The 12,930-nt window shown below is 35.9% G+C and overlaps 1 protein-coding gene across 1 annotated transcript in view; it reads left to right on the top strand.

Moving 5' to 3' along the window:
* Positions 1–12,930, top strand: part of RAB28 (RAB28, member RAS oncogene family) — a 70,479-nt gene that overhangs the window by 47,696 nt on the left and 9,853 nt on the right. Inside the window, 2 exon segments of the mRNA XM_009561608.2 lie at positions 6,838–6,941; positions 10,861–10,938. Coding sequence (XP_009559903.2) covers positions 6,838–6,941; positions 10,861–10,938 — 182 coding nt within the window.

Here is a 12,930-nt window from a genome sequence, read left to right as displayed (position 1 = left end):
CAGAGAAGGCTTGAGAGGGGTTTCTTAAGGCCAGAGTTGAGGGACCTACGAAGCTACGGTCTGCTGAGGGGCAGAGTTCTGATAAAGTGGTCCTGTTACTCAGAATGCGGCTCTCAGTATTCATCATGATTTCTGTTTTATTCTTTAGAATAGTGGCTATTTTGGCATATCTTAGAGAAATATTTTATGCTCTTTTTCATGTGCTTTTGCTTATGCATGGGAGAAGCTGAAACGTCACACTCCAAAATTAAACTGCCTCAGCTTGTCAAACAGTCTGTACTGCATGAAGATATTAATGTAGGGCAGTATTGTCTTCACCACCCTGTTAGATTTTCAGGTGCTCAAGCTAGGTTTGTTTTTAAAAAGTCAATCTGGAATAATAATAAAAAAAAGATAGGATAGAAAAAGATCGTCATATATAGCCTCCTTTTTCATGACCCTGGAGTATTTTCAGAAGAGAAAATATGTACATAATTTTAAGCACATGTAAATCAAATTAATAAATTATTAAAGCGTTTTACTTGTCATGTCTGTGTGGGCTAATCGTGATAGCTCATTATTTAAACATTATGTAATTGTATACCTTGTGTGAACAGCTGCAAATACTTTGCAGAAAGATTTATATTTCTTTTTTCACAGCACACTATAAAAGAATATATTTTTGTGCAGTGCCACAGATTAATATAGATATTTACTTATAACGTTAAACCTGTCTTTGATAAATGAAAATATGAAGTATTCAAATATGAAGTATTCAAATATGAGGTAGTTTTAATATGCACAGTAACTACAAAACCAGAAAGTTGTAAATTCATTTATGCATTAATACAAATTTTAATAGCGAGTACTGTAATTATCAATAAAACAAAAAGTTTAGCTTAACTAAGATAACTGCCCCTTTGTAACAAATTCCCTCACAGTTATTACAATTGCAGTCTTTGAAAGTGAAAGACGGTTAGATTTGAGTGGAAAGGGGTCTCTTACTGAAATTCTCTGAACTGTCTCTTTTGTGTTTCTTTTCATGCGTATGGCTTAGAAAATGGTTAGTTATTGCTGGTATAATTGTCCAAAATGACTGTATAGTGGCCTATAATTTACAAGTGTAGTCTCATGATCCAGGAGGAATGCCAACAAACTATGAAACATTCAGACTTGCTTAACATACATTATGCATGCAACTCAGCTGTTTAGGCCATTCTGAACAAGCACTGTCACTATTTTTTCAGCTGCCTGGAAGTACCTGAACAAGTTATATATTTGTGTTTCCAGAATTTCTTCCAGAATTATCTGAAAGGAAGATTAATGCAAAATGGGTGTTTTCCGACTTTTAAAAATGATAGTTTTACCTGGAGGAGTTCTCCAGTGATGTTATGAAAGTAGAGACTGTCAGCCCTGTGAGAAAGGGAAGTAAACAGCCTGGGTAACAGCCTCTACATTCTGCATGAATGGTGTTTTGCTGTCTTCTTAGAAAATGTGCAGTTATTGGCTTGAGTGACAATATTAAAAAACACACTATTATTACATTTTCATCATTTTTTAAGATTAAAAACTAGAACATTCATAATTCTTGTAACTGATGATACTTTTTTTAAAGTACTTAGTTGTATTACTCTGGTAAATTGTTACACTTTTTTTGTAATTTTAAGGCAATACAGCTGTGGGATTTGATATCACACTATTTCTTGAAGCAAACTCTGGTGAACTGATTATATTTGTTCTAGTTAATTTCAGTGAAGCAGGTGATCTAAAATAGTGTTTAAGCTGCTTGACTATTGGTTTTTTGTGTGTGTATGGTGGAATGGAATGGAAATGCTCATTTGTTCCTGTGCAGTGGTGTCATGTGGCTTGTTGTAAGTCTTTTTTTGTCTTAAAGAAATGGTACATATAGTCTAAATACTGTAAGAGAAACAAATATGGCATTAATTAATTTACCATTAGTTGTTTCAGAGTCTCAAGTGAAAAATAGTGTAATTATTCAATCAAGACTGAATTGCTGTTGAGTGGCTGTGTGTGGGTAGGTTGTAAACCAACCATTTGTGTTTTATCTAGCACTTTCTAGTGTTTTTTTACTGCCTTGCTACTACCAAATAAACTAATTTTTCAGTAACCGACTCTTAGTTTCTCAAGTAAAATTATATATAAATTTGACTTTGAATTACTATTTATACTGTCTCAAGTGTTTGCTCAGAATTTTTCTATCATTTGGTATCTAGTCTTGCAGGCAGTCATTTAAAATACAATTTCCATTTCCATTTTGAGTTAGCACTGTATCAGCTTTTCACTGCAAATAAGTGATGTATAGTAGCAATTAAAAGAATAATGAAAATGTTGTTTCTGCAAATCACCTGAAGATAGGATAGGAGAGATTTGATTAAATCACAACTTGAAAGGACTACAGTTTTCCTCTTACCTGATATTTTTTTCCTCACATTTGCAGGAATGCCTTATGGGGAGTATCTTTAGGATTTCTATGGGAGTTTCATACTTGTCTCCTAGATTCTGTGTTCTTTTTTAACCTCACTAGATCTCTGTTTAGTCTCACCTACAAATCAAAATTGAACTTTGCAGAGTTCATGATAAACAAGTCTAAGCCTTACCTGCTTCTGCTACAGCAGACACTGATCCATGCTGGTTTCATCTGCAAAGTGAGATGTTTCATCTGCTAATTGAGATTTTTCAGTTGTCTGGGTTGGTGCCTGTCGTATCTGAATTCCTAATGTATTTTTCTTGTGATTATATCTTAATGGAATACCTGTACATTTGAACACATATGGGTCTGTTAGTTATGGAGCAGCAGTTTATCTCCCTAACTTTAATAGAAATAGCTCTTTGCGTCAGAGAAGCTTGAAAGGGAATATTTGGTTTGAGTCCAGAGAAACAAAAGGTTGAACTCTTGACTAGTTAGAGTCACCAAAGAGGGGCAACTAAGACAACAGAGGTAATTTTTGGACATCATCTGGTTGGACAACCATGGTTTGCCTTTTTTTTTTTTTTTTTTTTTTTTTTTTTGTAGTTGTCACATGAGCCTCTCAGTATGTATTTTGGGCACAAAAATGGGCAGCAGCCGATATTGTGGATGCATTTTTCTTAGAAAGAGACTTCAGAATGTCTTTGGGGGCTGACAAGCCTCTTTTGCTTTCCTCATCAGGCCAACCAGGGAAACAATACTATGACTTATTTCTCTCCCTTTCCCATTGTTCGTGATTTCTCATGGCTTCTTCTGATTCCAGTTCTCGTGTGGTTTGTCTAAGTATTCCATTTAATGCAAACATGGTTTGCATTAAATGCATCAGTGGTTCCAGTACAGCCAGGTAATTAGCAACATTCTTATACTCCTTTAACTATTGCTTTGCTGGCTTCTAACTGCCATTCTTGTTCGTCCCATTTTTAGGACCTCTATCATTTTAGAAATGATAGGTTGAAGAAGTGTTCTCACTGCATTCTGTAAAATTTACACATCTTAGAGTTGCTCTAGCTTTTTGTGATCAGAAAAAACATAATTTATTAATGTAGATAGGAGAGTTTGCTCAAGGGTTTAATGCAAAGAACTGGATTGTAACATTTGTGTGTCTGCTTTAGAGACACTGCAAATAGTTAAATCTGTTTTCACTTTTGAAGCTAAAATCTTTGTGTCTTCTTTAGAATAGTGAATTTCTAGCCATCAATTTAAATTCTAGTTGGTAAAAATGGACCTATTAACTTTCACCTGCTGTTGTCTTTGTCATTCTCTTCAGATGAAGATGACTGTGCCATCTGGCACGTAAACTTTGCTTTGGATCTTTTGCTAAGTGTGTTTGATGTGTGTCCAAATCTTGCAGATTCTTTCTTTGAGACCATTCTTAGATATAGCCTATTATAACCATTACCACAGTTAAAAGGTTCTTGTTTTGCATCTTAATTTCAGTAATTCCTTTTTCTTGGCCAAGTCAATGTTATTTAGTCATTTAGAATATTCTGCAAGATCATTTTCGTGCTTTGTAAAATCAAACTGTATTTATGTTTCTGTTTCTCTTTCTTTCTATCCAAAACTTATTTATCTTTTCCTTTAAACTTTTCATGGCTTAAGTGCATTCTAGTATCATCCTTCATCCGAAGATATCTATTCCTGCTGTTAATTGGCTCATCAAACCAGCCCACATGGGCCAGCTGTTAAAATCCCTGCATTCCTTATAAACATCTTTTTAGAAAATCATTTTTCTCCTCCAAATCCCTCCTTAAAGTCTTTTTTGCTGTGGTGTCTAAATAAAAGCTGGACAAGACTTATCTCCTGGTGTGCTAAGAATTCTGCCTGTCGAGCTGACCAATGTCAGATGTTCAAAAAGGAAAGGGACTGGAGGGTAAGGGTAACTATTCACTGCGTTTTAGCTGATCTTCAGTAACTGTCTATGATTGTGCCCATAGCCTGTGGCAATGCAAAGTAAATTGAATTAGCATAGTCATCTTTCATTGACTATAAGCTGCAGCTTTTTGTAGTTAAATATTTATTAACGCTTGAAACCCTTTTCTTGTACTAAAACTGTGCCCTCTTTCATTGAGCGCTAATGTAACATGAATGGCCTTGCATTTGCTATGGGCTGGGGAGTGTGCACATGGACAGTTGCCTGGCAGTTATCTGGCGTAACAGTAACTGTACAGTTCGCAGCAGACTGCCCATAATTTGAAAGGCACAAAGTGAAATACTTATATGTTGGGAGGGACTGAGAATTACACAAAATCAGAAAAATAACTTCAGCTTGATTTTTCACTTCCAGTCTGTTAGATTCTAACGTCTTGTGTGCTTTTGATTTCTCTACTCTAGTGAAGTATGTTCTCCACTGACCATATATTATTCTTGGTGTTTCTTCAAATAGAACATAGGAGGCAGTTGAGGATACGATTTCCAGTATGGCAGTGACATTTTCTTCCTGAAAATTCATCAGCTTTTTAGCATGTTGTTGTGTTCTTCCACTCCCTACTCTTTCCTTCCTGGGAAATAGAGCTTAAAGACAAGTTCATAGGTTACAGTCTCTCATAGACTTAACGTAAGCATGTCATAGTATTTTAGAGGGCTATCATGTAAATGCTATCTGTCTATCTACCTGTTTTTATTGTAACCTTGTGTAGGTTTTTGGAATTTGGGTATAGTAAAAGAAATATAGTGAGCAGAATTTGTAGGTGGGGTTAAAGTTCCTTTAAGAGCTTGTCAAATGAAAATGAAGAAAAAAAATATTTTTTTTACCAAAACAGTAATCTCACTGTCGTGTTGTCCAAGCTGCACTTAAAGATAATATGTGAAGAGTAAAAATAATAATTAATATTATGGGTTAGGCAGGATGCTGTATTTTATTCTTGAAAGCATTTCAACAGAGGCTCTTTTGTGGTAGTTATTTTTCAGATAAAGTAACTGTTACGTAGACTGCAGGAGTTTTAAAAAAATTTTTTATCGACTTTGTGGTTTATCTCAGTAAATGTATTCTCATTTTTTTTATGAAACTATGTATTCTACCTCTAGTGTTATGAAAAACTGTACTACAAATGTTAGTGTTATTAGCTTAGTATTTTAGTCCTTCACAAATTAATGCCTGTGGTAACTGGATGATTTTAGGCCTGTTCTTATAAACAAAGCCTTACTGATGTGTAAGGAACACTAATATGTGGCAAAACCTCCACATTAACCAAGGTAAGCAGTATAAATGGGGTGTAGGAATCCCCTGTTAGACTAAAAATCTCCAAAAGAAAATCTCCAGAGCCTACAAATTAAAGACCTCCAATATAATTTTAAAATAAAGCCTTTTATGTAGTAGGGTAGCATTTTTTTCAGCTGATAATCAAATGACACTATTATGCAGGCTTACTAGATTTGCAAATTTACAAGTTTTTACAAGTCAGTTGGGTCCCTTCCTCAGGAAATCAGTTTAAGTTTTTTTTCCTGTATTGACTCAAAGAGCCTGGTTGTCCTTAAATCCTTCTGAATATATTTGCCTTATAATTTGACGGCATTGAGTCAACACCCTTATAGGAACTGTAATGCAATAAAAAGAGAAACTGTTCAATATAGTTTCCAGTTACCTTAGGATCAGATTTGGAGAAACTGGAATGTACACAATAAAACCTGTGCAAGGCCTGAGTTCCATGTTGGTTTGGAAGCAACCAGCGCTTTTCAACATAAAATACTATTTGAAAGTTTGCTCTGCTTCCAATGGTTGTAAAATGATAAAAATGAAAATTCTTGAAATAGGCATTTTGCTGTTCTTTAATTTTCTAAACCATGCATTTCTGGAATTGAAAACTTCATGTGCAAGTAGCTAAGCATTGATGTTTTACTCAGCTCAGTTTTTTAATTATAGTAAATGCTTCTGCTGTGCTATATTCTGTAATAAAATTCTCTAATTCATTCACATTTTTTACTTAGAAAAAATACGTAGATTCAGATTTACTTGGTGGACTCTATTTTGTAAAAGTCTTTAGATTACACTGGATCTCCAGTGTATCGTGCTTTTGCGAACACAACGCACAAAATTTAGTTCGGTCTCAGGTTTTTCTATGTAGTTGTCAGTAAATGGTTACAAAATTTCTTTGTGTATCCAGAAATAATTATCTCTTTTATTTCAGTATGAATTATTGCATTTGACTACATAATACAATTTTAATTGTAGTTTAATTTTAGTTTTACAAGCAAAATATACCTGAGTGAATTATTTTTATTTTGGCAAATACTCTAAGAGAAAGAAACTCAATTTGCCTACATCTTGTAAAGGAAGAGATTACATCTGATGTGCTTCTGATGAATAATTTCTGAGATAGGTAACTAAGTGGGCTCCATTGTAGTAATTTTTCCTTTTTTCAACTTATTTTTAGTTGACTTGGAGCATATGCGCACAGTGAAGCTGACAAGCACCAACGGTTTTTGTCAGAGAAACAATTTCAGTAGCCATTTCGTGTCAGCCAAGACAGGAGATTCTGTAAGTAAGAAAAAGATAGTCCTGGTAGATGTCTTGTCTTTTTTTTTTTTTTTTTAAGAAAGCTGTTATTTTGGGATATGATATAGAACTGTTATTGTACTTCACATATCAAACCATTGAGAACTTTGTCTGCTGCATGTCCTTTTTGCCTTTCTGCTTGCATGAAAAATTGATCTCTGTGTAAGTTTGCATGTTCTTTATTAATTACAGTGACTTATCATCTGATTTGCATTTGAGGTTGAGATCTTAATATGGAAGTGGTTTAGCCTCTACATCACCGTGAGAACTAAGACCAACCAGATCTTTTTGCTATCAGCTTGAAGTTAAATCTGTTCTTTCAATTCAGGTGGAGTCCCACCTATAGACCATTAATACAGAAACTTTCAGCAATTGGTAATGTCACAGGACCCTGTTGTGATCAAAGTTTTTAATATGTATTCTGAGCCATGAGAGACACTCCCTCTGCGGGTCCATTGAAATCTGGATATTTTGACATTTGTAGTGCTTTGCAGAGCACATTTTTTAACAATCTTTTGACTCTGAGCTAGCTGGGTTATTTGTTTTAGTTGGAAGCCTATGGAAGAAAAGGTTCTTTTTCAGTTGACTATATCAGTCAAATTAAATCATGCAGTTGTTTTGCTTGGTATCTGTCACATGCCTTATGACTTCGTCATTCCCATAAACCAGTCTTATATCTGTCTCTTATTCATGACAACGTAATTTACTTTGTTATTGAATGGTAAGACTATGTTCAGATATATGGAAGTATGTTTTTGTAACACATCTTTGATGAAACTTTGCAATTTTTTTGGATAATAGTTTTTCTGTAAAATCTAACAATATCGCTGCTAAAAGTGTGGTGAATCCTGATTTTCCTGATAGTTTGTGTTAAATCCTTGGCATAAATTTTTATTTATAGCCTGGAAATACAAGCATTTTTATGCTAAGAACAGAAGAAAAATTTTATAATACTTCAGTCAGTGAAGTGTGTATCTGATAAAATGTTTTCCTTTTTCAAGGAGACAACCTCTTTGTGGGATGTGGTAACAGGAAGACAAAGCAGTTCTTTTTACAAGATTGATGTATTTAGCATTACAAATTATGAAGAAATCTTTTTTACAACTTTTTAACTGATTAATGAATTACACCATCTTCCCACTATCTACACTGGTTGTAATTTTTTAAACTTACTGTTTAAAAACAAAAGTAAATCTCAACTTACCAAGAAAGCATTAAGCAGAAATCTTTGTTTAAGCATCTTTTAGCAAAAGAAGATATGAGGTATAGTTTACAGTAGTTCTATTTGTAGTTTCAATATAGATTTGAACTAATTCTTTCGCTATTACTGCACACTAACCTTTCAAAATCGTCATGTCCTTGGGTAGTTGTGATAGTTCACCTGAGAACCTGGTGTAGGTTGAAGTAGGTCTCTGGGAAAGGTAAGCCTATTCAAGATTTCCTTCCTTGCTGTGTGGGTGCTAGTAGACTAGACAAGTAGTTAGAGAAAGAGAAATTATTTTGGAAGCTACTGTGGCTTGTCGATTATGCAACTATTTCATTACTAGTTTCCTTGTCAGGTGCAAGAATCATAAATGATAGAATAGTTTGGCTTGGAAGAGACCTTAAAGATCATCTAGTTCCAACTGCACACAGTACTCCAAATGAGGTCTTACGAGAGAGGAATAGAGGGACAGAATCACCTCCCTCGCCCTGCTGGCCACGCTTCTTTTGATGCAGCCCAGGACACAGTTGGCCTTCTGGGCTGTGAGCGCACGTTGCTGGCTCATGTTGAGCTTCTCATTAACCAGCACCCTGAAGTCCTCTGCAGGGTGGCTGTCAATCACATCATCCCCCATCCTGGATTGAAATCGGGGATTGCCCTGACCCAGGTGTAGGACCTTGCACTTGGCCTTGTTGAACCTCTCACATGCCCACTTCTCCAGCCTGTCCAGGTCCCTCTGGATGACATCGTGTCCTTCTGGTGTGGCAACTGCACCAGTCAGCTTGATGTCATCTGCAAACTTGCTGAGGGTGCCCTCAATCTCACTGTCTATATCATTGATTAAGATATTAAACAGCACTGGTCTCAGTACAGAACCCTGAGGGACACCATTCGTCACGGATCTCCATCTGGACTTCGAGCTATTGACTACTGCTATCTGAATACGACCATCCCACCAGTTTCTAATCCACCAAACTGTCCACCCGTCAAATTCATACCTCTCCGATTTAGAGAGAAGGATGTTACGGAAGTCCAGATAGATCACGTCTGTCAGTTTACCCATGTCCAGTGCTGCGGTTGCCCCATCATAAAAGCCACTAAGTTGGTCATGCAGGATTTGCCCCTGATGAAGCCATGCTGGCTGCCGTTAATCACCTCCCCATCCTCCATGTGTGTTAGCATAGCTTCTAGGAGGATCTGTTCCATGACCTTCCCAGGCACAGAGGTGAGGCTGACATGTTCGTAATTTCCAGGGTCGTCTTTTCTACCCTTTTTAAAAATGGGTGCAACATTGCCCTTCTTCCAGTCACCAGGGACTTCTTCTGATTGCCATGACTTTTCAAATATCATGGAGAGTGGTTTGGCAACCACATCAGGCAGTTCCCTCAGGACTCTGGGATGCTTCTCATCAGGTCCCATAGACTTATATATGTTTAGGTTCCTCAGGTGGTCAAGAACCTGATCCTCCTCTACAGTGGGAGGGGGTTTACCCCCCTGGTCACCATCTTGTTGTCCCGTGACACAGGAGGTGTAAGGAGAGTGGTTGTCAGTGAAGACAGAGGCAAAACTTGTTAAATACCTCAGCCTTCTCCTCGTCTGTTGATACGAGGTCACCGTTCCCAACTATCAGTTTGGGTATGTTCTTTTTAACCTTCCTCTTCTGATTGATGTACGTATAGAAGCCCTTCTTGTTGTTCTTCACTTCCCTTGCCAAGTTCAGCTCCAGCTGCGCCTTGGCCTTTCTCACCTGAAGAAGAGATAATGTAAATGGTATTTTTATGAATTTTCATTGAAAATGACTAGAAGCACTTACAAAGGCTTTACTTTTTGGGGTGACAACTGCATGATGAAACAATGTTTGTTAGTAGTTTAGGTGGTGAGCTCAGTCAAATAACCGTATATATATAATAGAACGTATAGCTTGACAATACAGTGTTCAGCAACAGGGCAAGCGTAAGCTGCTCCTCATTAACATCTGTTGTGTTCTTCAGGTCTCATTTAAAATGCAGCTGCCATAAACGGTAAGATTGGTGGAAATGGACTGAGATGAAATAAAGGAGTTAATTTAAGATAATTATTGCCACCACACGTTAGCTCTCAAACCCATGTCCAAAGTCGAACTCCTGGCTACGTGGCTGAATGCTGTACACCATCTTGCTTATTTCCTAGATCTCTTCAGAGAAGATGTTTTTGCCAAACGCACAATGTTTTGCAAGACTCTTCAGAACAAATTGTATCATTGCATGGCTTTCATATTGCTAATGTTTTTTAAACATGTGCAGTAGCAGTTTTGGTGATGTTGATGCACAGTTCTGTTGTTCTCCGTTTCAGAAACCTACATCTCTGTTGCGCAATACACCTGATAATGTATTTTCAGCTAAACGTTAGTTGAATACCTTATAGTCATATATGTATAGCACTGTGAGTAGTGTTTGAGAGGTGGATTGTGTAAATCTTGTTTAAACTTAGGTCTCTGGAGCAGTGTAGAAGTGTTGCTTAACAATCTAGCATACTGTTGTTATTTTCTCCATTTTGTTTTAAACGAATGTACTAAAGGAGATTATTTTCAGATGTTTTATGCAGATCATGATTTTGTACTACCTCGTTGTTTACAGTACAAGAATGGTTTGATATGCTTGAAGGAGCCTCAAGGATGCCTGGTATTTAATCATTTAAATGCAATTTTTTTTTCCATAGGTCTTCCTGTGTTTTCAGAGAATTGCCGCTGATATACTTGGCATCAAATTAAACAAAGCAGAATTGGAACAATCACAGGTGATTTTCCACAAATACCTGTTCTTTTTTCTAAACATTTTAACATAGTATTAAAACAACAATATCACAGCAAATTAATAACTGTCTTTAAAGCAAACTGCATCTGTTGTTCTGAAGACCATTATTTACTTTCATAACAGCTTTTCTTAACATAGCAATTCTTTGTTTATCTGTCATGATAAGCTTGCTGAAAGAAGAAAATATATGTTCAAAAATGAAGAAAATGCTTGAATTTGAGAGTTGTTTATTTAAAACTAGTACTTAAAATTGTTTTATAAATTAAAACCTCAAATTAAGACACTCATTCGTTAATTACTGTACATGGATGTCAAATGCAGGTTTTTATGATAAGTTTTCTTTTTTAAGTGGCTATGTATTTATAAAATTATAATTTTAGAACACTACAAATTTAAGTGATAGAAGGTGTAAGGTTCTGTGAGTGGAAGTGTTCTAAATCAATCTTCTTGTACAGGAAAAAATATTATTTGTCAGTCACAGAGTCAGGAATTAACCAAGTCAAATCCTGCATTTGGTTAATATCACATTTTAGTTTTTATTGTGTGCACGGATAATAAAGGACAAGAATAATTTCTTTGGTAGTCTCTGTCTGCCTTGGGGAAGAAACATTGAGTTTGTATTCTCTATTTCCCATTTTATTCTGACGTGCAGATGAGAAATAGATTTTATTCTGGTTTAGTATACCCATTCGCAACTGCAGTCAGGCCTGTGGAATCATGGATTTGGGTAGCTGTTACGGCTCCTTGGCATCTGCAATTATTTTTCTCACTATACCAGTCCCAAATAATCTCCCACTAAAGGAGCTGCATAGTATCTGTCCTTGCATTTTAGGTTTTGTTCTTTGTGTTATGAATGTTGGGGATTTTCTGCTGTTTCTTCTGCAGTAAGAAATGCCTGAGAGAGGACAAGATTTCCAAACGTAGGTGGGAAGGTCACCAAAAAGGTTGTCCTCCATGCTCTTTGTGTTGGTTAGCAGTGAGTTAAGGATGTGAATATAATGATTTCACTGTGAATGCATAGCAAACCTGTGGTGCACGTCCTGCTCTGAGCTGTAGCAGAGCTTTGTTGCAGTTCATGCTGTTCAGTATTTGATCTATGCAAACCAGCTCTAATGAGAACATTGTTTTATGGTGTTACAAATTAGTGGGGGAAAGATATTTTCACTATTTTTAAAAATTTGAACTGTAACTACGTTAACTAAAATGTGGGTACTTTTATCTACCAGAGATGCAAGTCACTTTGTTGTTATCAAGGAAAGTTAGGAGAACAAAGATGTTTTAATTGTTCAAATAAGCAGTCAAGCAAGAGGTTTTCTAATATAGCCCCTTTTCCCTTTCCACCTCCTTCTTTCTGGTTTCTGCTTCTAAAAATAATTTTCCTGCCAGGAAGACTGTGTGCATAGGTTTAAACCAAAAAGCTTTTATACAACACCAGTTTCAGAAACCTTGAAAACAAAGATTATACTACTGAGGCAACTCTCACTATGTAATGATGTCTGAGATTACAGTATGCTTATTTTAAATTTATGTTTTGAACCAACAGGTAGCTGTACTAGTTGTGTAATATCCTGGAACTGCTAGTTGCTACCAACGTTAAACAAGTACCATAAAATAAGTCAACAGGTTTATTTAAAAGAATATTTCTTATGTACAGCATGGTCTCCTGCTTTTTGAAATGTACAATAAATATGTAATTTCCAAAAGTGTTTTGCCACAGCAGTGTTTACAATCTGTATTGAAGTGGTTAACTAGAAAACTGTATTGCAAACATTAAAATGGTAAAATACACTTTTGGTGCATACCTGAAAAGCAAAGCTAAGGAGCTTCGAAAAGCTGTAATTTATAGGTAGAGAAATATAGTATATTTTCAATGATCCTTTATTACTAAGGCATCATTCACTTAATGTTCTGAGTTCTAGGATTATTTGCATATATATAATTCAGCACATAAAGAGTTTTTAATTTTTCTTTGGCT

Source organism: Cuculus canorus, chromosome 4 (genome assembly GCF_017976375.1).
Source record: "Cuculus canorus isolate bCucCan1 chromosome 4, bCucCan1.pri, whole genome shotgun sequence".
NCBI classification, from domain to species: domain Eukaryota; kingdom Metazoa; phylum Chordata; class Aves; order Cuculiformes; family Cuculidae; genus Cuculus; species Cuculus canorus.
The sequence above is the reverse complement of the archived record's forward strand: the minus strand, read 5'-3'. Positions and strand labels throughout refer to the sequence as shown.